The sequence below is a fragment of the Equus asinus genome, chromosome 7, assembly GCF_041296235.1.
Source record: "Equus asinus isolate D_3611 breed Donkey chromosome 7, EquAss-T2T_v2, whole genome shotgun sequence".
NCBI classification, from domain to species: domain Eukaryota; kingdom Metazoa; phylum Chordata; class Mammalia; order Perissodactyla; family Equidae; genus Equus; species Equus asinus.
The window spans coordinates 59,407,411-59,435,223 of record NC_091796.1 but is presented as its reverse complement, the minus strand read 5'-3'; the positions used below and the strand labels follow the sequence as shown (position 1 = coordinate 59,435,223).

The window sequence follows — 27,813 nt, the reverse complement described above, 5'->3', positions numbered from 1 at the left end:
GGCCCACCTGGACAATCCAGGCTAATCTCTCTATCTCACGCTCAGCTGGTTAGCAACCTTAATTCCATCTCCAACTTCACTCCCCCTTGCCATGTGCCATAACATATTCACAGGTCCCAGGAATTCAGATGGGGACATATCTGAGGGCTAGTATTCCACCTACCAGCTCCATTCCTTAGAACAGTACCTGTCATGATATGACATCAAGTGTTTGCTTCATAAGACTCCAGTGGTGGGGTGGGAAGTGAGAAAGGGTAGAAACAAGCCAGGGGGCCGTGTGCAGTGATGATCTTGAGGCTAGAGGATGAGAACATGGATGTTCATTATACCGTGCTCTCTTCTTGTGTATATGTTTGAAAATTTACACCATTAAAAGTGAAGAATAGATTCAATGCTATATGTAAGTAAATATCACAGTCCTGCAGTTAAAAACAAGATCCCAGGGCTGGCCCAGTGGCATAGTGGTTAAATTTGCACGCTCCACTTTGGAGGCCTGGGGTTTGCAGGTTTGGATCCTGGGCATGGACCTAAACACTGCTCATCAAGCCATGCTGTGGCAGTGTCTCACATACGAAATGGAGGGAGACTAGCACAGATGTTAGCTCAGGGCCAATATTCCTCATCCAAAAAAAAAAAGAAAGAAAGAAAAAAGAAAAACCCACATGTTGCCTCTGGCCACTGTGCGTATACCTCTGAAATTAATATATTATGTTGATTATACCTCAGTTAAAAAAAACTGAATATAATATATAAAATGTGTAAAAATCTGCAATGATCAAAACAGTGTAGAGGCATAGAATCAAACCAAACAGTGGGAACAAGAAAGTGTGTCCAAAGACAGGCCAGGTACCAGCATGCCTAAGCACTCAGTGTGGGGTAAGGTAGTGCTTTAGATCAGGGCAGGGAGGACAATTTATCTAATAAATGGAGTAGGGAGGGAAAAAAGCTGGGTCACTACCCCCAAGACATACCCTAGAACACATTACAGATTGATAGATGATGTATAATGAAATAAACAAAATGTTTTATAAGAAATTATAGGGGACATTTATACAAATTTAACTTAGATAAGGACTGTCTAGGTATGACATCAACACATCTAGGCAAAAAAATATTAAGGAAAATATTGATATATTTATCACATAGATTTTTTAAAATATATTTCTTTTAACAAAGCCATGTTAAAACTGGAGAAAATGTTTTAAACATAAATGACAAGTAAATGCTTAATATTCTTAATATACAAAAAGTTCTTAGAAATCAATAAGAGAAAAACAAATTTAAAAAATGGCAAAAAGTATTATAAGAAACCCATAAAGATATGTGATTTGTACATTAAAAAAATAAGGAGGTAACATCTGTTACCTAACAAAGGGGTCAAAGAATGTGTTTATTTGTAATACGTAAGGTTAGCAAAATGTGAGGAAACAAGCTCTTACACACTGTTGGTAGGGTTATAAATTAATTCATCTTTTCTTGGGGCCAAGTTTGCCCCAGCTCCTTATGATACGTAGCCCTGTGGCCCAGCACTTTCGCTTATGAGACTGGATCCTGAAATAGCCGTAGACGTGTGCAGGTGTGGATCTGCACGCATAGATAACACGATCTTACATCGCCATCAGGTATTCCTCATAACTTGAAATACCTGTGCTCTGCAGTAATATTTGCACTTACCTGGAATTAAAAAAATTTTAAATATGACATTCCCTGTTATTTGTTAATCTTTAAAAGCTGTGCTTATGTAAATACCCTTGGAATGCCTTTAGGGAAATGTGTATAAAGAGAGACAAAGTAACTCCAAATGACTGGGTTGTGCAAACAAGAAGGGTGGAAGATCTGTTGATTAAACAGGAAAAAGTAGGCAGGGAATTTTTAATAAAAGATGGACAAAAACACCCCAAAACAGGATCCCTCTGGCCGCTGTGTGGCCAGCGTGGAGGCCACTGCCATATCTAATGCTGTAGTGGAAGCTTCCGGACAGCCAGTCAGGGAAAGGTGACCTCGGCTCGGGAAAGCAGGGCGCACAGCGGCTCCGTGCCCGGGCGCCTTGGCGCGGGGACAGGCGCGGACCGAGTCCCTCCCGGCCCGGCGGCGGCCCCGCGGGCTCGGCCAGGGCGCGCTGGTGCTGCGGCGGCTGCCACCGCGGCGAGGTCTGCCCGCCGCCCGTCCTGCAGGGCACGTGCCTCCGAGGCGGGACTTCGCCCGAACAGAAGGGCTAAGGGCGGCAGGGAGCAAGGCAGCCTGCGCAGCGCGGAGGGAGGGGGAGGCGCGGCCTCTGGACGCACGAGCCGTGGCTGCGGGCGACGAGAAACGCCGGTGATTTAGGGACGAGGGGGCCGTAGTGGTGGACTTGGAGGAGATTCCCCTGCGGAGGAAGCTCTTCGATGTTAATTAGCGCGTTGAAAGAAAAAAAGGAAAGGAAAGGAAAAAGGATTCCCTCTCGTTGCAAAAGTAATATATTATGTTAAAATTTTTTAAAAAATAACTCAGAAGTATTAAAACAAGTGGTGGTCTGCCTATAATAGCGTTATTCAGAAGAGTCATTGTTCATAGTTTGGTATATAGTCTCCTAGCCGTTTTTCTCCTCAGCTTTGCATACTGTTGGGTTTTAGCCTGAGTAGGCATATCAGACAGGCCCTCTGCTTTTGTGTGGAGAGAGGGTCTACGTAAAAATCAGAAACGTTCTTCTAAATGGCACAGAAAGAACATTCAGTAATGGTTTTTCCATTCAACACTTGCCAGCTGAGAATGTTGGAATGTCAGGAATTTTCCTCTAGACTTGCCTCTCTGTTTGAATCCTAATGGCCCCCTGGGTGTGTTTTGGCTTCCGCCCTTGACTGTGGTGCCCGAGGTGGTCCTTGGGAGGTGAGATTCTGGGTTGTGCGCTGGCACCTGAGACAGACCTGAGCTCTGGGCACAGGCCTCCGTTGGCTCTCGGGCTGCATCGAAGCGACTCACCAGGGACAGAGCGTCCTCTGAAAATCATCATCCATAGCTGATCCCTGCAAGTTCCGGGCGGCGATGCCAGAGCATTCTGGCCGGGCTAACTCATCTGGCAGGGCAGAGCTCAGCTGGAGCCTGTCCTTGTTTGGAAACTTCATGTATTTTTCACCACTGCTCATTCTGGACATGCAGAGTTTTGCTGCTATGGAATTTATGATGCCGCAAACCTGCATTTAAGGAATTTTGCCTGAAGCACACTGGGTGGTCTGAAGCATTAGGAGATTTCCTGGAATAATATTTTCCATTGTGTGCTGAGTTGTGTGACACACAGGGTGGTGTGGAATGGGAAGAAGGGAGGTTTGTGTTGTGGGTAAGGCACTCAGAAGTCAAGAGCAGGGCAAGGGAGGGGTGTCCAGCCAGAGCCTGCCTTACCTTGGCCATGAGCATCAATTTAAGAGCCAGCATGCAAACAGGCACAGGGCTCCAGGCTCCCTCTTGATACTATGCCCCTGAGGGTGCCCAGACGTTATTAATGCTACTTGAAAAAAGGCAAAAAGTAAGTTGAGAATTCCTAATTAAAACCTAAATAAATAGGTTTCTTTACTAATTGTCACAGCATTTAATGTACTAATAATACTTTGTAAACCTCCAGGGGAGCATTATTACATGTGGTGTTTCTCAAACTTATTTGGCCAAGAAACCTTTTTTCCAAAAATCACCTCAAGGGCCCAGGGTTCTGCAGAAGACCTTGGGAAATACCAAACTGTGCCATCTTGCCTCATGGGCCATTTCATGGTTTTCAGAAATGAGTTTAATTGCCGCTCAATAGTCCATTGCATGGGTAAGCCAAATTTACATTTCCAGACCCCCATGGTTAGACATTGAGATTGGTTCCAATTTTTCAGCATTACTGATAATTCTGCCAGCCCTGGTGGTCTAGTGGTTAAGATTCAGCACTCTCACTGCCACAGCCCAGGTTTGTTTTCTGGTCAGGGCCCCACACCCCCGTCTGTCGGTTGTCATACTGTGGTGGCTGCATGCTGCTGTGATGCTGAAAGCCGTGCCACCAGTATTTCAAATACCAGCAAGTCACCCCTGGTGGACAGGTTTTGGCGGAGCTTCCACGCTAAGACAGGCTAGGAAGTAGGGACCTGGCCACTCACTTCCGAAAATATTGGCCATGACAACCCTATGAATAGCAGCAGAGCGTTGTCTGATACAGTGCAGAAAGGCGAAAGGACGGCACGGAAGGACCGGGCAGGCTCCGCTCTGCTGTACACAGGGTTGCTAGGAGTCAGAATCAACTTGACAGCACTAACAAGCAGCTGATAATTCTAGAATGAATTCTGGTTACTTTGTGACCATCTCTGATTATTCCCCTCAGAAGTGGAATTGTTAAGTCAAAGCATATGAACATTTTCAAGACTCTCAAAGTATATTGTCCAGTTGCTTTCCAGAAAGGTTATGTCCACTTATCCGTCTGCCAGCTGGGGGAAGTGGGGGCAGGGTTAGCAGCCCTCTGTGCAAGCTGAGAAGCCTAAGAAGCTTGAAGAAGACACTCGATTCCCTCTTCTCCTGTAGACATCCAGCAATTAAAAGACAAGGAGACACACGCTAAGGACGTACACAGCCATTTCTTCTGAGGGCTTTTCACAATTCCCTGTGCTGCTTTTAAATGAGGAAATGCCACCTGAGAGTTATCTAAACACTTTAACTTGGTATTTTAGGGATTTTGCTGGATAGTTAGGGAAGAAGTGATTTTGAATTGGCATCTTTTGTGCTAATCTTCAAATAACCTTTCAAAGTAAGATTTAAAAAAAAAAGTTGTATGAACCTCCTGTGATTGTGAACTCTTCCCAGAAGAATCTTTTATGTGAGTGTTTCATCAGTCTTAATTCTGACTCTATGGAAATTGAATTATGTCGTGCTGAGTGTGGAGGCCAGTTGTGGTGCTTTTGTTTTATATTTGTGTGGGGAGAAGTGTACACATAGGCTAGAAGTGATTTCTCTTTTTGTCCTTCACAAATATTATCCTTTCGTCAATGCATTATTGGGTTTGGAACCCAGATGTGAACTTTTAACTCATTAAAGCCCCAAGTCCCTGGCAGTAAAGTCATTTAAGCAGCTTCACCAACAGATTTATTTCAAAATGATTCTGTTTGGAGGAAAGAAAGAACAAGGAATGCATTCTATACAGAGACCTGTTCAATAATGCGTGAGACCTGCACACCAGGGACCGTTTTAGGTTCTGCTCATCGTGGTGCAGCAGAAAGTGACCTCTGTCTTAGAAGGTGTCCACAGTTTGCTCCTGTTTGTGCTTGAGTCCACAAGTACCTTGATTTTTTGAGATATAAATTTTGTACCTACTTGGTGTATTTAAGTGGACCTTTTTTATATGAAGGCTATTTTGAAAAAATGGGCATTTTATATAATTGGGCTAAAAGGACGCTTTATATTCATTCCTTACCCTTAGTCAAGCAGGAATATTTCAAAAAAATACATTGCTTCTTCCTCCCTTTGGGCAGGAATTCTGATTTTATTTTCTATGTGTGGAGTGGATTGCCAAGGGATGGATTAAAAATGGATTTATTGATGCCTAACGATTACACAGCGTTGGGCAGTCAGTGAATATGGAAAGGCACGCGTGGCAAATGGCCTGCTGTCCTCCAGTGAGTCCTGGCGCGTGGCCACAGTCCTTCAGCTGGGAACTCCTGCGTTCATCCTGGGCTCCATCCAACCTACTCCTTTTACTGAAAACCACAGAGGTACCAGGGCAGTTTCCCTTCAAGCTGGAGAGTGCGCCAGGGCGTGGAGTTGGGGGGGTGGCCTGCCTCCCTCCATACACTTGTAAGTGCTGTGCTAGCATTCTTCAGTGCACTGAAGGAAACAGGGGGCCCGATGAGCCCCAAATTTCCAGATAGGATCATTTCAGTTTGGCAAGTATTTGTTCAATGATAAGTATTGCGTGGGAAATAAAAATGAATGAGTGATGGTTTTGTTGTTTGCTGGGAAACCTTCAGAATCCATCCTTCCTTCCCTCCTTGCTCCTTCCTCCACTCCCTAATAAAAATGGTGCCTTTTTTTTAACTTAAAAACCATTTTATTGAAAAAATCATTGTACAAATTTATACTATACAGATTCTTATAATGAAAATGTACAAATCCCTAGAAATCCCACCATTAACATTTGGAGAAACAGAATAACTATACACACAGGCATACACCCACATACATTTTACCTGAAATTATGTTATGATACATATGCTGCTTTGGCACTAATTTTAACAGTATGTCAAGGATATCTTTTCCTATAAAGTCCTCACTATCATTTTAATGGTTTCAGAATATTCCATTATATGCATACACCATTAATGAGTTCTCTATGCTGAACCTTGGTGCTGTTTTCAAATATTTGCTCCCATACACAGCATAGGGATGAGTATGTTTGCGTGTGTGAGGATCACTCTACTATATGTTCCTATAAGTGGAATTGCTGGGTCAAAAATCTGCACATTTCAACTTTCGGTAGATATTACGAACAGTGGCTTTGAAAGAAGATTTCTCTTGTATTAAATAAAAATTATATATACTGATTTAAGGTGATGATTTGATGTATATATACATAGTGAAATGTTACTGCAGTCAAGCTAATTAGTATATCTTCTCACAGTTACCTTTTTTTATGATAAGAACACCTGAAATCTACTTTCTTGGCAAGTTTCCAGATTCAATACAGTGTTATTAACCATGGTCATCACGCCGCACATTAGATCTCTAGAACTTGTTCATCCCACGTAACTGCAGCCTTGTCCCTTTGACCAACCTCTCCCCAGTTCCCTCCACCCCCAGCACCCACTGTTCTACTGTCTGCTTCCATGTATTCCACATTTTCGATTCCACGTGCCAGTCAGATCATGCAGTTGTTTTCTTTCTGTGTCTGGTTTACTTCACTTAGCATAGTGTTCCTCAGGTTCATCCATGTTGTTGCAAATGGCAGGATCTCCTTTTCTTTTTTTAAAGCTGGATAATATTCTATTGTTTACGTATGCACCATATTTTCTTTATCCCTTCAATCATCACCGCACACTTAGGTTGCTTCCATGTCTTGTCCGTTATGAATAATGCTGCAGTGAACATGAGAGTGCAGATGTCTCTTCACGGTACTCATTTCATTTCCTTTGGGTATATGCCTAAAAGGGGAATTGCTGGATCATGTGGGCATTCTGTTTTTGGTTTTTTGAGGAGCCTCCATACTGTTTTCTCAGTGACTGTACCAATTACATTCCCACCAGCAGTATACAAGGGTTCCCTTTTGTCTATGTCTTCACCAACACTTTTTTGATAACAGTCATCCTAACAGGTGTGAAGTGATATCTCATTGTGGTTTTGATTTGCATTTCCCTGATGACTGGTCATATTGAACATCTTTTTATAAGAAAGTCTTAAAATACATTCCTGTGTAGGATATGAGAGTGCCACCCTTCCCAAATACACACCAAAAATGGATGTGATAAATCTTTTCAATACTTAATAAATGAACACAAGCCTCATCATTGCTTTTATTTTCATTTCTTTTACTGTAATTGAACATGTTTTGAATTTATTGGATATTTCTATCTCTTCCTCTGTGATTTATCTATGTTATATCCTTTGTCCGCTTTTCTATTGAGCTTTTTCTTACTGACTTTCAAAATCCCTCCACAAAATAGTCTTCAAATATATTCAACGATATTTAAATACATTCAAAGACTTATTCTTCAAAATATACTTGAAGTCTGTGTGTATCCCCACAATAACTGTCTGTCCTTGGCATAGCCGTCTATGCTGCGTAGGGGTGGATATTCCATCGAGCGGTGAGACTTGCTTTGTTCACATTTGGAATGAAGTTCACCTTTCTCACCATTTGCTGTGCGTTTGAGCTGGGCAGCCATCCTGACCGAGGGCGGGCTGCCCAGGGCCCTCACCGCTGTGTTTCTCATGAACGGCTCCGCAAGGGGCTTGGGATCTGTGCCAGTCTCCCCTTTTTCTCCTCTTGGCAAACATCTTTTTTCTTACCACTGTGTAATGCTAATGGGATTGCCCTGGGTCAATCATATTAAATAAGTGAGCAGTAGAGAAAAGAAAATTCGTAGAATGGCAACATTTGAAATAAAATTTATTTTTGGCCTTTGCCCAACAGTGAATTTCATGGTCTATAAACCACTAGCGCATGTGCCGTCAAGGAGGAGTATTTATTATCTATTATGAGCCCTGGGGAGATTCAGGATCCTATAGGGGTGGTGTAGGATAGTAATTTTATATTTAATTTAGGATTGCATAAAATGTGTCCCCTTTGGCCTAAAGCTCTTCATTGTTCCTCCACAGTTTCATTCCCTGGCCCCCATGTACTACCGTGGGTCTGCTGCAGCTGTCATAGTGTACGACATCACCAAACAGGTAAGAGCGCCCTTTGAACTCAGACGCCATCTATGGTGATTCTTTGTCCTCGGAAGACCAAAGCAGAGACTTGCCTGCTTGCGTCTTGCCAGTACCTGGCATGAGATTTCACACCATGGTGACTGGGGGTCATGAACACCACAGATTGAGTTTATCTCACCTGTATGTAGCAGCATTTCAAATTTATCTGCCAAATTAAATAAACAACAGTGAGAATTCATTTTTAAAATTGCCTGTTTGTAGAGGCAAGGTCATACCTGCTAGTGCTGTTCTTCAGAATGTCAGCTTTTTAGGAAAAGGAAAATTATTTTTAAGTTCTGCATGTTTTGTAATTATGGAATACTTATTTTCTATTAGTGTTTCAATCATATTACTTAAAATGCCAAGAATAATGTTTATGTATGCGTCATGTGCATATGATATAAATATCTTTTTGGTTATCACGTTGAGGATCTAGGATATCCGTCAACGATAACTGTAGTGGTTTGCTGGCATTTTTTCCCACTCCTGCAGTGCTGACTCAGTGCTCAGGACCTTTAGTTTAATGACCCATTGCTGTGGCCATCCCTGGGTTCCTGACCACTCCTACCTGAATGTGGGGTCTCCCTCAGCTCGTTTCCTGGAGGATGGTTGTGAGTGAAGGGCAGATGGGAAAACAGGACTCTAAAGTATGTGTGTATGCGTGTGTGTGTATATGCATTTGTTTCTTTTTCTTTCCTGAAGTAAGTATGAACATATTTTAGTCCTACAACAGTCCTTATTCATGTTGAGCCAAGGCTATAATTTAAAATTAATATTACTTATAGAAGACAATTACTAATATGTTTATCTTAACTTCATCGTTTCGATTTTAGAAAAGGAAACTTTTACAGGCTATTTAAGTATAACTTGGCTAGCATTAAATTTTGTGCCAAGACAGGGGTAGTATGTTAATCTATGTGAGTCTCTTGAAAATATTTTTCGTCATTAAATTACCATGGGTTTGTATATCTACTTGGTTGAAATATTACGTTGATGGGTCTTTCCCAAGATTGATTTACACTTTTGGTTTAGGATTCATTTTATACCTTGAAGAAATGGGTAAAAGAACTGAAAGAACATGGCCCAGAAAACATTGTAATGGCTATTGCTGGAAACAAGTGTGATCTCTCAGATATTAGGTAAGATGCGTTTAAAACATTTTTTTCTGTTAATAGCCTCCACCCCTGACAGTCTGTGTGTAAAAAGCTGTCATGCCTGTTTTGTTAAGTTTGTTCTCAGTGTAATAATTTAATCCTGGTCATTCAGTTGTGGTGGTCAAGGTGGTATTTATTCAACCAGAGTAGAATTAAGGGGAAAATAATAGAGAAACACAAATTGGATGGACCAGCTAGTAATGAATATTAAAATCAAATCTCCTGTTCAGAGGACAGTTACATCCCTGACTCTAGATGTCTTTGGACTAAATGGTTTTGTTATCTTTGTTGCCTTTTCTGTTATTTTTATTGTTACTATCACCATTTTAGTAACACTTTCATATGGTAAGGAGAGTTAGGATTCTTAGCATTTTCCATTGCGTCCCTGCTTGTTTTAGTTCTAGCCTTTAACTTAAGGATGGAGTCAGGCTGTGTAGTCTCAGTGTTTCATTCTAAGATCTGAATAGGATGCGTTCTACGTGATCACTCTGGCTTTCTCCAGAGACACCGAATTGTTTAACTTCCTTTACCCGGAGACATGTTCGTATGGACCCAGTCCACGGAGACTGCAGATTTCATGATAGCTTTATCTAGCCTGAGAAGCTAGCTATTTTTACTAAATAAAAATGGTATAAAAAAGGAAATAGCGAATTTGCATTGTCTCCATTCTCCTGTTTAATTTAATTCTCAGCAATTCCAGTAGCTGATTTTCATAAAGACAATGACATCATGCTTCAGGTTTTGCTAATCCAAATATGATTGAACCAGAGTTTAATGAACGGTGAAGATAGATCTTCCAAAAGCTCTTAACATGGCCTTTGACAAATTGCTGTTTCTTGGGGATTTTGAAAGTTTTATATCACGTTGCCATCAGGTTGGTTTATAACAACAGCCATAAACACCGCTTAATCGTTTGTTTTTCTGGGGGCTGGACAAATCTTTAACTCCCCAGATTTAGTCCAGATCTCTTTCTCTTTATTGTAATCCTAAAACAGCTTACTCATCTAGAATTCCCAGCAGAGTGGCTTTAATTTTAGTCATTGGAAGAGGGTGGGAAGAGACCGCCTTTGTTGAGAGAAGGTGCTATCATTTGACACCATTGAATGGTGGTAAAGGTGCGACTTTAAGTGGAACTAAGCCTTGATGAAACAGAATAGGGAACCCAGAAATAAACCCCCACAAATAGGCTCCACTGATTTTTGACAAAGATGCAAAGGCAGTTCAGTGGGCGAAGGACAGCCTTTTCAACAAGTCGTGCTGGAGCCACCAACCGTCCATAGGAAAATTTTAAAAATCCACCTAAACCTCACACCTTATACAAAGATTACTCTAAAGTGAATCATAGACTTTAATGTAAAATGCAAAACTATGGAACTTTTAGAAAAACTCCTAAGAGAAACTCTTGAGGATCTGGGGCTAAGCCAAGAGTTCTTACAGCTTGACGGCAAAACATGAGCCATATAAGGAAAAGTTGATAAATTGGGCCTCTTCAAAATCAAAAACATTTGCTCTGTGAAAGCCCGTGTGAAGCAGGTGAAAGTCAAGCTACAGACTGGGAGAAAATATTTGCAAACCACATATCCGACAAAGGACTGGCATGTATGTGTGGATATAATATAAAGGCTATATAAAGAACTCTCAAAACTTAATGGTTAAAAAAAATCTGATTTGAAAATGGGAAAAATACATTTCACATGAGAGAATATGAAGAAGGTGAGCAAAGGCGTGAAAAGGTGTCCAACATCATTATCCAACCTATCAGAATGGCTAGAATAAGAGAGCAATGACACCCAATGCTGGCATGTATGTGGAAAGACTGGATCACTCACACGTCACTGGTGTGAATGTAAAATGGTACAGTCACTCTGGAAAAGAGTTTGGCAGTTTCTTTTGAAAGTAAATGTGCAATTACCATATACACAGCAATCACACTCTTGGGCATTTGTTCAAGAGAAATGAAAAGTTAACGTTCACACAAAACCTGCACATGAATATTCAGAGAGACTCTATTTGTAATAGCCCCGAGCTGGAATCAGCCCAGACGTCCTTCAGCAGGTGAACGACTAAGCAAACTGTGGTGCATCCATACATGGGATACTACTCAGCAGCAAAGAGACACAGACCATGGATGCATGCAGCCTGGACGAGCCTCCAGGGGAAAGATCCTGGGTGAATAAGGCCAGTCCCAGGGGTTCCATAGTGTACGATTCCACTTACGTAACATTTTTGAAATGAAACCAATTTAGAAGTAGAGGACAGACTAGTGGTGGCCAGGGCTTATGCTCAGGGGTGATGTGAGCAGGCAATGGGGAGGAAAGTGGGCATGGACATAAGGGGGCAACACGAGGATCCTAGTGATGTTGGAACTATCCAGTGTCTTCTCTGTAGGGGCAGACACTCAAACCTACACCGCTGATACAATTATGTGGAACTGCACACACACGCACACACACGCACACACACAAATACCAGTAAAGCCAGGGATATCTGAGTGGGATAGAGTGTCTCAATGTCAGTGTCCTGTCTGGGACATTATACTGTAGTTTTGCAAAATGTTGCCATTTGGGGAAACTGGGCAAAGTACACAAGGAATCCCTTGGTGTGATTGCATGTGAATCTATAATTATCTCAATAAAAATTTCAATTAACAAAAAGTTGAATTAGATAAAAATAAGAAATAAATATTAGAACAGTGGTATATGTGCATGTTATATGTGTTATGTATGATTAACTAAAGTTTCGTAAACACACTGGGCCAAGTGATGAATTTAACCATTCTCCGCATGCCTGACACAAACAAAAAGCAGGACAAGCATATTAAAAACTCCTGCTTAGGAAAGTGGGTATTGGTCCTTGCCCAGAGTGTAAACTGTTTCCTGAGAGACAGGAATAGTCGGGTAAATGATAGGGCCTGCGAACCTAGTGGGCATCTGCTCTTGATACCTTTCCATGGCAGTGGAATCAGGTTCTTGGTCAACCAATCTGGCTGCTCCAGATTCTGCCTGATGGTGTGATTTTTCTGGGGAGTTAGCCAAATCTTGACACACCAGACCTTATTTAGAGCTTGACCGTCTTTTATTCTAGTCCTAAAACACTTTGCTCTTCTGTAATTGCCAAAAGACTATATTTTATTTTTCATTGGGGTTGGAGAAGGATAATATGTAGATTTGGTGCATGCCTGTGCATGTGTGTGTGTGTATGCGTGTGTGTGTGTGTGTGTGTGTGTAGGTGGCAGCAGTCTCATCTAACAGACTTTGATTGTGTAAGCTTGTAATTCTTAAGAGGAGCTATGCTTGGCGTATTTTGATAGTGTCCTGGAATTTATGGGGTTAACTCTCTGAGCCTGACTCCGCCCACTGGAGGCATTTGTGTGCAGAAGTGCTTCGCAGAGGAGATACGGGATCATTGGGTCAGTGTGTTTCATGTGCATACATGTTCCAGGAGACGGTATAAAGGTCTGACCACACTACCCACAGTGACAGGTATTCATAGGTATCTGCTCAGGTAAATTCCAGACTTCTGGTTTGGATTTTTTTAGGCTCCTGATCTTTGTGAGAGATTTTCTTGAATATCTTGAAGAATTCTAAACAAAATCTCTTTGTGCTCAAATTTTTGTGAAATTGGAGTAATGTGTAGTCTCTTTGAATCTGGGGCATGGAAGCAAGCTACAGTGGGTGGCACTGTATGTGAGAAGACAGTCCCAGGCTCGCACACAGTGGGTGCTCATCAGGTGTCACTTCCTTTCTTTCCTGCCTCTCATCTTCCTCCCCAGTAAAGACGTGCCTTAAAGAGAAGATCTGGAAACAGAGAGTGTGCGGTTCCCGGGGGGGGGGCTGGGAGGCTGGGCTATCCCCTTCTCCTTCTGCTGATGCTGGGACACGGATGAAAAGTTGGGGACATTTTAGGGACATACAGTGTTGAAAGAAAATGAGAAAACCTTGACTGCACTGATGGTGCAGGGCTGAGGTCACAACTGACTTGAAAGCATAGACAGCTCAGAGTGGAGAGTGCGTCGTGCAGTTTGCAACCCAGGTGGCAGGAGAAGCGGACACAAGTGCTGAGAGGGGCAGGTCACCCGGTTCTGATCAAGTATCGTGAGGCATGGAGCTAGTTCCATGTGGCTCGAAGGAAGCAGATTTGGCCAGGGGTCTAGATGGAAAAGTAACCTTCTTCTCCAAAAGTCTAGGAAGCCCACAAGAGACTGCATGGCCTCGTCCTAGGCCCAGCTGAAGAATTGGGGCAAACGGGTTTTGAAAAGAAAAAACAAAATAAGTCACCTTGCTTCAGTAGTTTTAAAAGTTCCGTGAACATAAGAATCAGATAGGGCAGTGGTTAAAAATTCAGATTCCAGGACCAGCTCCTGAGATTTTTTCGTTCAATAGGCAGGGTCAGGCTGGGAATTTATGCGTTTTTTTAAAGTGACTTTTTTTACAAGTGGTCCAAGGGCCATACTTGGAAAAGCATTGTCTTAGGTGGTAGGAGTTGATGATAGGGAAAAATGGGGAAGTCCTGGAGCCCAGTTGGGCATCTGTCCAGGTCTCTGGCTGCCCTATACCTCACCCTTCAGACTTCATGGAGAAGGGAAATAGCAGTTCATCTTTCAGGATCCAGAAGTAGCACCATTGACCCATCATCTTGTCATCTCTTCAGAAGCAGTTCATTCTCTGCCCCCTCTCTTTTGCATCTCACATCAATAGTCATCAGAAGAAAAGATGTGATTGGGTTGGCTTGTCTCCATCTAATTAATATCAGGCTTCCCCTTGGGCCAGCATCTTGTACTCACTCACCTCCTGGATGGCTGGACTGCCTCGTATCCAGCCTGTACTTGGTTGTCTTTGGCTTGGGCAAGGGATTGGGGTCACCTGGCTCTGGCGCTTTCATGAGAGGGGCTGCAGGTTTTTCAGGAACCATCTGCTTTAATTGGCAATGGGGGCAGGATCTTCCAGGTGTCAAGGTTAGAGGAGGACTCCTATCCTACCCCTGACCCTTCAGCCAGAATTACCCCCTTCATATTCCCTCATCAGCCTTCAAGGAAGCCTTGACCTGTAGCCATTATATAGAGTAATTTCTTGGAGAAATGACTCCCCCACCCCCAACCTAATAGGAGGTTTCACTTCTACATTTCTTTTGCTTGATCTTCTTTTCCTCATTTTGAAGTCTTGACTCTGTACACACATCCCCTTTGACATCTCCAAATTATGAACTCTTCCTGCCTTTCTTGATGATTTGGACATTGGCCTTACTCTAATAGATTCTGACTTGACCTGCTCTTCAAGCTCAGGGGTCTCCTATTGGCTTTCCTCGGAGTTCCACCCCTCGCTGGTACCTTTAGGGCTGTGAAGGTATCAGAAAGGGTGAGGGAGGGGTCGTGTAGAAGTGCTGATAGGAGAAAGCCCCTCAGGCCTAATTTATTTTACCTTGTAAGTGGTAGCAGTGGGAAGTCAGCCAACAACAGTGATGGTGGAAACGAGGGGATTTTGAGAGTGAGGCAGCCTTCTACTCAGAGGTGGTGGGTAATGACTTGAGGGTGGCTCTTCTACTGCTGTCCCTCTCTGCCCAAGGTTCCTCCCATCCCCCATAAATACAGCCCAGTTGATAATCAGGGACTATGGAGTCCTCTCGCCCCTTCTGAGGAATGGAATTGTAGTCTCTAAGATTTGACATCAACACTTCTGGTATCTCTAAGGGAAACTCTGAGAGAGATTGGTGGGGCCAATGCTGGTGGTAGTCAGAAATTTTTTCCTGGAGTAGGGGTTGTACACCAAGAAAAGAACATCTGGGGGTGCTCTTCGGAAGTGAAACTAGGGTGCGGTAGGAGGAAGGAAATTTGTCCTGTCAGTTTTCAGCCATCCGATTAGCAAATAAATTTTGGTAGTTCTTTTGTTGCAGCAAAGCACTATGGGAAGTACAAGAAAAGAGAAGAAAGTCTCTTCCTCAGAGCTACTTACTTCTATTTGGGGAGGCAAGAGTAGTAGTCCATGTGAGAGGAAGTATCTAGTGAGTGGTCCAAGGCTGTGGGTAATACAGTTCCCAGCCTTATGGTGCAGAAAGAACAAAGGAACTCAGGGAAGGGAAAGGCTCCTGGATGAATGTGGCACAAGTAGGGCTGTTTAGGATGAGTCGGGAGGAGGAAATTCCAGGAAGGAAAGATAATGGACAAAGGTGTGGAGGTGGGAGGGAGTTTGACAAGTGTAATGGGGAAGGGAAATCAAGAATATCACCTGACCATTTGCGCTGGGGTGTGCGGGAAGACAGATGGCTGGCAAGGGCATGGTTTATGAATAGCTTAAAAGTAGGCAGAGGGGTTCGGGCTTGATGTGCGGGGCCAGGATGGCAAGCACCAAGGCTCCTGCCTCCTGCTCCCCGTGTCTCACACCCTTGGCACTGTTGCCCATCAGTCATGGCTCTGAGCCTGTTGTGGCCTCAGACTCCTTCTTAACACAGTGCTTCATGTAGTCATCACCAGTTAAAGAGATGAAACCTATTTGCCAACCTCAAGGTAGGCTGTGGAGCCATCTGGATTCTTGAGCAAGTGAGGGTTTGTGCAATTTCCTGTACAGTCTAGAGCTAGAAACTGGACTTTGCAACCCAAGTGCCTTCTGCAGCTTCCCAGAATACACACCAACCAAGTCAGAAATCACCAGGCATCACTTTCAAATTTTTGGATAAAGTTGAGGTCTTTAGCAGATTAAAAGTATATTTGGAAATAAGTATTTTCTACTGAGTACATGAATTGCTCTCATTTCTTACATGTGACTCCAAAACTCATTCCAGTCTTAAAAGTGGGCCAAAAATGGGTATAGGAGTTTCTTTAAAATTATACAAACCAACTAAAAGAATCTGAGATGCTGGATAATAAAAATCCCATTTATTCCAAATACTAAAAGCACAAAAACCAATGAATGTCAAAAGGTCTGGAAATATCATGGCCAGCATTAAAACGCACACAGCATTTTCTCCACATGAGATGAGGAGGCAGGTAGAGTCTGTGCTGTTGAAATGTGTGCGGAGATGCACCTCCCCGTGTCTCCACCTTCTGGTGCCGTGCAGGTGGCTGAGCCTGCCTCCCCATGCCACTGCTGGAGCAGGAGGGAAGCAGCTGAAGACTGAACCCCCTAGAGAGCCAAGCAAGGGCATCTGGAATCTCTCTCTCTCTCTTTAATTATAAAGTATTCTTAATGAATAATCTATAAGACATTTATGTATATTTTAAAGAATAATGTGAATTTTAAAGAATAAAATGAACTGTGTGTAACTATGAGTGAGTCTCCCTCCGCAGTCGGATCCCCTTCTCTCCACCCAGAAGTAATCACCACTCTGACTTTTATGACAATCATTTCTTTGTTTTCTTTATACTTTACTACCCACGTTTGCATTTCTAAACAATAAATTCAGGTTTGCCTGTTTTTGACTTTATGTAAATGGAATACCCTTGTATATCTTATATCATGACTTGTCTCTTGCACTTACATGCCTGGGAGACTCATCCTGGAATGTTAGCTGTAGTTTGTACATTTTCTTGCTGTTTACTGTTCTATTTTATGAGTGTAATACAGTTTACCTATCCATCCTGCTGTTGATGGATATTTGAGTTATTTCTGGTTTGGTGTTATTCTGAACATTGCTTCTTGAACATTCTTCTACATCTCGTAGTGCCATGTGTGGGCATTTGTCTAGATTCGGGTGTATAAGCGTTTAATTGCTGAGTCACAGGCTGTGCGCATGCTCAGTTTTACTAGGTAAAGCCAAGGTGTCCCAAAGTGGACACCAGTGGTACATGAGACTTCCTGTTGCCCTGCGTCCCCGCCAAGTCTTTGTACTGTCAGACAATAGTGTGTGGGGTGGTATTGGTAGTAGTTGCAGCTTGCATTTCCCCAGTTACCAATGAAGGTGGCATCTTCTTATGTATTTATTCACCATTCCAGTTTCCTCTTATGTAAAGAGCCTATTCAAGTCTTTGCCGCTTTTTCTAAGGGGTTGTTTACCTTAATCTTGTTTATTCATAGGATTTTTAATAATATATATCTGATGCTATTCCTTTGTCATATGTATGTGTTGAAATCTTCTTCAAATTTGTTTTATCTTTTCATTTTCTTTATATTGTCTTTTCAGCATTAGAAGTCCTAAGAAGTCCATGTAATAGAATTTACCAGTTTTTTCTTTTAGCTTTTTTTTTGGCAGAGGGGGAGGGAGGAAGAGTAAACCCTATTTAAAAATTCTTTTCATACCCCCAAGACCATGAAGATATTTCCTTAGGTTGATTATCTTGTAAAAACTTGACGGTTTTGTTTTCCTATCTGTCTTTAAATCACTTGGAACTGATTTTAAATATGCAGTCGTCTCGTTGGTTGTAAAGTCTGCTCTTTACCCACCCATGTGCAGCACCCGCTCGGTCATGTGTCACGTGTCCTGTGTGCGTGGGTCTGTTTCTAGGCTCTCCGTTTTGCCCCGTTGCCCTACTTAGTCATCCTTATACCAGTACCGCACTGACCTTAATTATTACAGCTTTAGCATTAGTCTTGATAAATGGTCTGGACTTACGCCATGGTCTGGAATCCCTTTAACCCGTATTTGTTGGCCCCAGAAAGAAGACTCCATGAGGGTGTATGCTGTGGGTGCGGATGTGTGTGTGTTGTGGTCTGGTGGAGATTAGGGGAGTGTTCAGGCCCATTATCTGCATGGGGTGAAGATGTGTGTGTTGGGGGGTGGTTATTTTTATGCCTGATTTAAAACAATATTTAAGTAAACTTTTTTTAGAATAGATTTATATTTACAGAAAAGTACAAAGGTAGTACAGAGAGTTCCCATGTACCCCCCATCCAGTTTCCCCTGTTGTTAATATCTTACATGATTATGATACATTTGTCACAACTAGGGAACTAATACTTCACTCAGATTTCATTAGTTTTTCCCTAATATCCTTCTTTTATTCTAGGATCCCATACAGAATATCATATTAGATTTAGTTGTCATGTTTCTTTAGGCTCCTCTGGACTGTGACAGTTTCTTAGACTTCCTTTGTTTTTGATGACTTTGACAATTTTAAGGAGTACTAGTCAGCTGTTTTGAAGAATATCTCTCAGTTGGGGTTTGTCTGATGCATTTCTCATGATTAGACTGGGGATATGTGTTTTGGGGAGGAAGACCACAGAAGGAAAGGACCACTTTAATCATTTTATCATTAATTAAACTTATCAAGGGTTCATGTTATGAACATGACTTACAACTAATGATGTTGGCCTTGATGCCTGGCTGAGGTAGTGACTGTGAGGTTTCTGCACTGAGGTTACCCTCTCTCCACTCTCCTCACTGGGCTCTGTGGAATGAAGTCACTATGCACGGCCCACACGCAAGGGTGGGGGTTATGCTCCACTCCTTGAGGGAGGAGAGCATCATAGACTGTTTGGAATTTTTCTGCAGGTGAAATTTGTCTTTACCCCCTTAATTAATTATTCAATCAGTTATTTATATCAGTATGGAATCCTGGATATTTATTTTATAATTTGGGTTATAAGGCAATACTGTGTTATTTAATTCATTGCTCAAATTGTTTTAGCTTTGGCCACTGGGAGCTCTTTCTCTTGGCTCTTGTGTCCCCTTAACATATGCCTATTGTTTTAGTTTTTGAGCACTTCCTTACTTTTCGGCACAATAGATGTTCCAGGCTCGTCTTGTGTATTTTTGGCTATATCCCTAGGATCAGCCATTTCTCCAAGCAGCCCTGGTTCATTTTATTGGAGATAGTATTTAGAAGCCAAGATCTGGCCTGGGTGTGCTCATTGCTGCTGGGGTGTCATTAGGTCTAGGGTCTCTCAGTGAACAGAGCTAGGAAATAGACATAATGTATACTAACTTGAGTGTACACTCATGTCTATAATTATTTCTCTATCCAGCCATCTGTATCTATATTAAGATAAACATAGGGAGCCAACCCGGTGGTGTAGTGGTGAAGTTCAGTGTGCTCTGTTTTGGTGGTCTGTGTTGGCTGGTTCAGATCCTACATCACTTCTCAAGCCATGCTGTGGTGGCAGCCCAATACAAAATAGAGGAAGATGGGCACAGTTGTTAGCTCAGGGTCACTCTTCCTCAAGCAAAGAGGAAGATTGGCAACAGGTGTTAGCTCAGGGCCAATCTTCCTCACCAAAAACAAAACAAGACAAAAACAAAAAAAGATAAACATAAATTCATATTGATGCCTCTGACCTAATATAGAACCACATGGCTCATTCTAACCTTCTTTCAGGGCTGGGAAGGGATGTTTTAAAAAGTCATCAACTAATGTATGATTAAGCCGAGTGGTAATCCTTTGCTCCTGGAGATTTTGTTAGAAGATAAGACAATCTTTTCCCTTTCACTTTACATATTGCCCATAAGTTCCAAAGTTCAAAATGTAACTTCCATTAAGAATTACAGCAATCTCAGCGATTATTTTCAAATAGCACAGCATTTTCTTATATTTATATTCTGTTCACTTAGGCAGTGGACTGATAACAAGTTCATCATCATCATCATTATCATCACTGCCAACCCAAATTGAATGCTTATTATGTACCACACACAATTAGAAGTGGTTTAGGTTAATCCTCATGATCCGGTGAGTTACTATCATCCTTCCATTTTATCAATAAGGAAACTGAGGCACAGAGGTGGAGAAGCTTGTCCCAGGTCCTGTAGCCAAGAGGGTATGGGGCCTAGCTTTAAACCCAGGTAGTCGTCCCAGAGCTGAGTTCTTGACCATCATGCTATGTTTCATCTCCTAAGAAGTGCGAACAGCATTGAGGAGGGAGAAGAATTTCCAGTGGCAGCCCATTTGATTCTGCTCATGGGATGTGGGGCCAACAACTCTTCCCAATGGTTCTGTCTGGCCTCTTGGGACCAGCCTGAAATCTGTCTGGAGAAGCATATTAAGAGGCAAAGGAAGGGCCAGGTTTCCCTAGAGATCCTATGTTTTCTGCTCAGTCCTCATTTGATTCAAACTCTGACATTTTCCTTTAAGTCTGTGGGAGAACCCGACACTGCTTATTGGAACCTGACACCAGGAACTTGGCCTCAGGTGGACAGCAGTTACCGACACACATTAGTAAGCAAGCGAGGCCCCATGGAAACAGAAGTTCTTCCCAGGGTACCCATGTCAAGTGCTGTAACCGTAAGCGCTTAGACCATTGTAAAGTGTTATTGTCCAATCAGATATTTACTGCGAAGGTGGTACTTATTCTTTGTTTTTTTAAAAAAGTTTATTTTGGGGGCTGACCAGCCCCATGGCAGAGTGGTTAAGTTTGCACGCCCCGCTTTGGAGCCCCAGGGTTTTGCTGGTTCAGATCCTGGGCGCGGACCTAGCACTGCTCATCAAGCTACACTGAGGCGGCGTCCCTCCTGCCACAACTAGAAGGACCCACAACTAAAAATATACAACTATGTACTGGGGGGTTTGGGGAGAAGAAGGAAAAATAAAAAGTAAAGTCTTTAAAAAAAGAGTTTATTTTAGTTTCACTTCCTCACAGGTAAACCAACCCATGTGTCTAGAAGAACCAGCATTTTTTACACAGAGATTTTGCTGCTTTAATTATTGCTAAAATGGTTGCCTCATCTGTGTGTTACACACATATCTTGGATATTTAGGGAAAATACGAGCTGATGGGAGCACCACAAGGCCTGATTCCTCATTTCCGTGGCTGCCTGAGGGAGTGGGGGAGACTCAGACTGCTTCACGGCACACAGCGCCTTCGCAGACAGCCTGCAGCCTTCCTCGGCTGGATTCCGATGGAATGTTGTGAATGATTTCCGTTGCTCTTGGCTAGAATACCTTAAACATGTGGGATGGTTTTGACAAAAAATAATTCCACCAGACATTTCACAGCCGGCTCCTGCTCACTGTTGCCTGTCTACTTGCTCATGGCCAGCTTAATTGGCCTAAATTAGCTTGACCTTGGAAGGGGGAGGAGACAGTGGCTGGAGAAGAGAGTGAATGTACAGGGCAAACAGTTTTAAATGATGTCTTAACTGTTCTATTCCAGGAGTTTGGCAGAATATAAAATGCTTCATGTTGCTCTAATGGTATTTTCGAAATATGGTGTGTGTGTTAGAACACACCTGACCCTCCAGAAGATTTCTTTTGGGAAGAGCTCATGAGGCTGCTACTCTTATTTTGTCACCGTACAGTGGTGCCCTGGGTATAGTCATGTTAATACAGATTTCCAGACTCTTGACCTCATAGTGTCACGTTATGAATTGGATAGACTGCAAAAATGTCAAACGCAGTATTTTACAGTCCATCCCCTAAAAGAGCTATTCTCAAGCTTCAGAATGCGTAAGAAGTTGTTGGGAAGTTGCTTGCCCAATAGACCTTCTGGTTCAGTAGGCCTGCGGCACAGGGATCTTCATTTCTAACAAGCCGCAGTCGTCACTGGTGGCTGATGTAGGACACGCCTGGGAGTGATGCCCAAGACATTCCTGGGTGTCTCTGAAGGTGTCTAGAGGAGGCTTGGTTGCAACTGTTATGTGACAGAGAGGAGTGCAGGAATCTTGGGTGTTTGTCCTCATTTCATCTCTTTGTTTTTAGCATCGAGTTGTTTTGTTTTTGTTTTTTAACTTCTGTATTTAATTTTCCGAGAGAATGAATTTTTCTGCGCTTGCTCTAAGATACCTGAAAACATCTTAGGAGATGTGGTTTTTCTGCAAGTAACCTTCTATGAGCTCTTTGGAACATATGTTGTCCTGCCAACAGTGTACGAGCATCACTGTCTCTCCACACTCCAACACTGCAGATATTAAACTTCTCCATCTTAGCCAGTCTGATATGTGAATAATGTGATCCTTATTTTCCTGTCAGTTTCTTTAATTGCTAGCAGGGTTAGGAAAACCAAGATTATCTACTGAATAACTATTCTTCAACTATATGCAAATAATAACCAATTAGAAAATCAAATAGAGGGGCCGGCCCCGTGGCCGAGTGGTTAAGTTCGTGTGCTCCGCTTTGGTGGCCCAGGGTTTCACTGGTTCGGATCCCGGGCGTGGACATGGCACCGCTCATCGGGTCATGTTGAGGCAGCGTCCCATATAGCACAACCAGAGGCACTCACAACTAGAATATACAACTAGGTACCCGGGGGCTTTGGGGAGAAGAAGAAGAAGAAGAAGATTGGCAACAGATGTTAGCGCAGGTGCCAATCTTTAAAAAAAAAAAAAAGAAAACCAAGTAGAAGTTAAAACTCTCCTATGATAGCAATACAAATTTGAAATACCTAGTAATAAACTTTTTTTTGTTGTGTGTGTCATTGTTAAAATTGTGAAGTTTTTTAAATCCTAAGAATAAATTAAGCAAGAAACAAGCAAGACCTACATAGATAAAAGTGTCACAGCTCTCTGATAGGACATAAAAGAAGACTATTTTAAATAAATGAAAATCTGTACTTTTTCCCTGGATAGAAAAACTCAGTATTGTAAAAATGTCAGTTTGAGATTCTAGGCAAATTACCAAAATAACACTTTAAAAGGACAGTTTATTACAAAATAACCCTAGAATTCATCTAGAAAAATAAACAGGCAGAAACAGTATTGGAGGGACAAACGCCAGCAGTTATTGAAATATATCCTAATGATTCTGTAATAAAATGATGTAGCATTGTCATAGAACTAGACAGAAAAGCAACGAACAGAGCATAGAATTAAGAAATAGGGTGAAATATGTAGGATGATTTAGTATATGATAATGATGATATTTAAATAAGTGAAAAAAGAGATAGTTGAATAAATGGTTTGGGGATACTTAGTCATAGGGAAAAAATAAGAGAAAATAAATTCAAAAAGGAATAGGGCTTTAAATGGAAAGTAACAAAACCATGAAAGTTAGAGGAAGCAGTTGAATTTTAAAAATAATCTTGGAATTAGAATGAACTGCTTAATTATGATACAAAACTCAGAAGCCGTAATAAAGAATGTTCAAGAAGTCTGACTATATGAAAACTTCCGTGTGGCAACAATATTACAAATTATATCCAATACAAATGATAAACTGAAAAAAGTATGGAAAATATTACAAAAGGCTCCATTCCTTAATATGCAAAGACACTTACAAATTAATAAGAAAGAGATTCAAACAGCCCAAACCAGAGTGTGCAGAGAGCATGCACAGGAATGTCACAAGAAATGTTCATGATCTCTGAAAAGTTGCACACCATCTTTGAATAAATAACTTCAGAATTAATGTCAGGTCTTTCTTATGGAGAAAGGACTTTAAAACACGATGGGATTTTACTCTTGGGGTGATTGATGGAAATTCACATATTTAATGAGTTGGCTGGTGTAGCCTGGGTTCCCCTGTTCTTCTATGGACCGGTGATGGCTGAACTGGGAGCCTTACCTGGGCCACGAAGTGAAGGGACTCAGTCAGAGGAACTTCTGAGGGCCTCGAGCTCTTAAGTAGTTGGAGCCTCCTTTTTACTTGTTTCCTCCATTTACATCATTTCCTCAGTCTTTTTGGCACTCTATAAGAAAATGGTGTCATGCCATTGTCCCGGCTGCTACATCTTTGTAAAGATTTAAGTAAACGCTGATGTTCTGAGCACTTTGTAATGTCAACTTACTTGACATCTACAGTGGTTGTAAAGCATTCACCCTGGCCGGGAGAATGACCGGCCTGAGACCTGAGGGAAGTGGACATTGAGTGAGGGGCTGTTCACTGAAGGAGAACACAACCATGCTTCTGTGGGCAGCACTCCTGAACCGCCTTTCTCGCATCAGGCACTTGCTAGGCCACCTGTGAAAGATTCTGACCTGAAAGCCGTGGCCAGAACGCGCCCCTTCAGCACAGGTGGGCTCAGTGGAGGTCATCTTCTCCACCGACGTCCAGCAGGAGCCCGCAGAACCGACCCTTTCGGGTGAAGCCCTGGGGCTGAAGCGTTGTTCTGCCTCAGCCTGCTGCTGGTCCCCTTCCTCACTGGTGGGGCTTCTGGAACGCCGTGGTGCACCTGTCTGTCCTCCTCTCTCCCTGCTGCAGCGGAGGAGGAGCCTGGAGAATTCAACAGCCCTGAAATTGGAATGAGTCAGCTGCCGTGTTGCCTGGTTACACTGAGAACAACAAAACAAGGACCCTTATTGGGCAGCACTGCCTGCTGAAAAGTCTGGAGCCCACAAGAATGTTGTTTCCTGACCTCCCTCCCCCGCAGAGAGCCCCCGAGTGCTGTGGCCAGCTCAGGCCTCTGCCTGTGTCTGGGGCACACCACAGGCCACTGTGTGGACCATGCTGACACATAAGCTGATTAATGTCAGAGCCCGGGCCGGGAGGAGACCCCTCCCCGTTCGTGTGCTGTCACCTCTAAGCTTCCCTCCCCGCTCATATGGAGGGTGGGGGTGCCTCCTCCCCAGGCCTTTTCCAATTGATTCCTCAACACTCCCCACACTGCCCCTTAAGTCTGCACGGCCCCTCCTCCACCTGAGTCCTTTCTGCTGAAGGAGACTTGGGTGATTTTGTCATTCAGTCGTTCAACAGATACTCATTGATTACCTCCTAGGTGCCAGGCTCTGTTAGGATGCTGGCACACTAAAACAAAACCTTGGTCCTGATTTTAAGAAATCCACAGCCTGTTTTGGGAGCCAGACGGTTTCATAAGGGTGATAGTATTATGCCGGAATAAGCACAGGTATGAGGGCACAAGGGGAAGAGCATCTACCCTGGAGGAGGGGCAGTGAGGCTGAGCTCTCCAGGAGGCCACGAGTGGAATATTGCCAAGTAAGAGCAGGTGCATGACCCAGAAACAGACATGAGCACAGCAAGTTCCCAGAATGGCAACTGGCTTGGAAGGGCCACAGCTCTGGGCAGGGCCAGAGAGCAAGAAGACCTGAAGCCTCGTCCTGCGCAGGTGGTGGGTTTTATCCTGGGGCAATTGGAAGACACTGAATAATTCTGCTCACGGAAATACTGGATAGATTTGTGATTTTGAAAGATTTCCACGGTGTGCATGTGGGCAGTGGGCTGCAGGAGGCTGGAGGAGCAGTCAGAGACAACTGCAGATATTCATGTGGCAAATGAGGCAGGTGCCTGGAGGGGAGGCTACCAGGGAGGGTACGCAGGCTTCATTACTAGCGTCAAGAGTAAGAGAGGAGAAGCCACTTAGGACGTCTCCATGGTCTCTGGCTTGGGAAGTAGTGGGTTTATGGGAAGGGCAGCAGATTTGTGGGGGAAAGGCAGTTAGCCAGGCTTCAACAAGTTACGTTTGTGAAGCCCGTTTGCTGTTCAAGTAGCGATGACCAGCGATCAGCTGGCTCAAGAGGGAGACGTGTCTAGATATAGAAGAGAAAGGATAGCGTCTCCGGCCCTCTGAGCATGTAGCCACGTGCCATGCACAGACAAGTCCATCAAATACTCTATTGCACAGTGTCCACGTTGGAGGCAATCTTACATTCCCAATCCTGAGTGGTACTGCTTTCACTCCCCTTTGCTCAGCTCTTGACCCTGACCCTGACTCTGGTTTCTTCTTATGGGCCCTGAAAGTCAGAGTTTCCTTGGTAAGGGGACTATCGCGTCTCCCATGGGCTCCAGCTTTCCCACTTCTCCCTCCGTTCATGTCTGCTGGCTCTAGAGGGAATCCAGCGCCGGCTCTGAGTCCCAACCTCCATCCTGCCCACTCGGCCTGCCTGAGGCTGGCCAGTCCCACTGCTTTGAGGTGGGAGTAGGACTTCAGATAGTCAAGAAAGAAACCCTGGGCAATGCTGACACTGAAGGGTCAGATAGAATATAATCAGCTCCTTAAGGAGGGTGAAGGAGCCACTGGAGGAGGGCGCAGGCGGGGAAGGAATCCAAGTCTACGCTTCCCAGCGAGTTTGCATTAAGGCTTCTGGGTGATTTCTGGGAGTCGTTACTATCTGTATGTAGCTTGGTCTAGAAAGTCTAAAAATAGTCTTTACCATCAAAATTGACTGTGTTTATATCTTGGCTTGGGCAAGTAGGTTTCAGTTTACCTGTTTCAATGCCTAACACAATGTCCAGCGTATGGCAGACACTTGATAAATATTTGTTAAAAAAAAAATGAATGAAAGTCACTAGATGCCATATCTCTTGTAATCATACTGGCACCTTCCAGCCTAATGGGTTTGTACAGTGGGCCTCTGCTGAAATACAGCTGGAGGAGTTCCCAGTGGTCGCAAGAGGCTCCAAGGAATTACATTCTCACACTTCTAAGGCTCTTTTTTCAGATTGTAGTTGTAGCCTTTGTTCCAACAACAATTTTCCTACACCAACTGGGTATGCAATTCAATTAAATTCTTTTTTTTTTAAGATTTTATTTTTCCTTTTTCTCCCCAAAGCACCCCAGTGCATAGTCGGATATTTATTTTTAGTTGTGGGTCCTTCTAGTTGTGGTATGTGGGACGCTATCTCAGCATGGCTTGACGAGCGGTGCCATTTCTGCACCCAGGATCTGAACCAGCGAAACCCTGGGCCGCCGAAGTGGAGCACGCAAACTTAACCACTGGGCCACAGGCCGGCTCCAGCAATTCAATTCAATTCTGACACTAAACTACCTGAAGTTAGCACAGACCTCACAAATTAAGGACTCAGTCTCACAAACTTGCCCCCCACTTCAGACGCCAGTGGCACGTCTTGGGTATCCCCAAGTTACCCTTACTTCTGCCCAACAGACTACATATTTGGAGGTTCCCATGACCCCCATCCCCCAGGTTTGATAGTTTGCTAGAATGGACTCAGAGAACTCAGGAAAGCACTAGACTTATGATTACAGTTCTCTTGTAATGGATGCAACTCAGGACCAGCCAGATGGAAGAAGTGCAGAGGGCAGGGCATGTGGGAAGGGGCAGAGTTTCCATGCCCTCTCTGGGCACACCACCCTCCCAGCACCTCTGTGTGTTCACCAACCCAAAGCTCTCCAAGCCCTGCATTCAGGAGTTTTTACTGAGGATTCATTACTTAGTCATGATTGGTGAAAACTCCAGCCCCGAGTCCCTCCCTAAAGGTTGGGGAGTGGGGCTGAAAGTTCCAACCCTCCAATCGTGTGGTTGGTTCCTCAGGCGACCAGTCCCCACCCTGAAGCTTTCTAGGGGCTCCTGCCTCTCAGCAGCTCAGGTATGGTCTACGGGGCTCTTTATGTATAACAAAAGACACACTTCTGTCTCGGGAAACTTTGTAGGTTTTAGGAGCTCTTTGCCAAGAACCAGGGACAAAGATCAAATACATATTTCTTATGATACCACAGTAGTGGAAATATGTTTTGGCAGACCCAAGAAGGATCGGTCCTTCTAATTTCAG

The 27,813-nt window shown here is 43.3% G+C and overlaps 1 protein-coding gene and 1 long non-coding RNA gene across 4 annotated transcripts in view; one reads left to right on the top strand and one right to left on the bottom strand.

The window, feature by feature from the left end:
- Window positions 1-24,550, bottom strand: part of LOC106828653 (uncharacterized) — a 40,546-nt gene extending 15,996 nt beyond the window's left edge. For 2 of the 3 annotated variants that reach the window (XR_011504556.1, XR_011504557.1), the window contains exons 1-2: window positions 24,327-24,550; window positions 23,914-24,037 (exon numbers count right to left, since the gene is read on the bottom strand). This is a non-coding gene — a long non-coding RNA (uncharacterized lncRNA). Of the gene's footprint in view, window positions 1-21,019; window positions 22,664-23,913; window positions 24,038-24,326 lie in introns of those variants that run through there. The other variant, XR_011504558.1, reaches the window with a different exon arrangement.
- The window catches only part of RAB31 (RAB31, member RAS oncogene family), a 120,159-nt gene that overhangs the window by 73,271 nt on the left and 19,075 nt on the right, over window positions 1-27,813 (top strand). Inside the window, exons 4-5 of the mRNA XM_044773451.2 lie at window positions 8,308-8,379; window positions 9,433-9,539. Coding sequence (XP_044629386.1) covers window positions 8,308-8,379; window positions 9,433-9,539 — 179 coding nt within the window. The remainder of the gene's footprint in view (window positions 1-8,307; window positions 8,380-9,432; window positions 9,540-27,813) is intronic.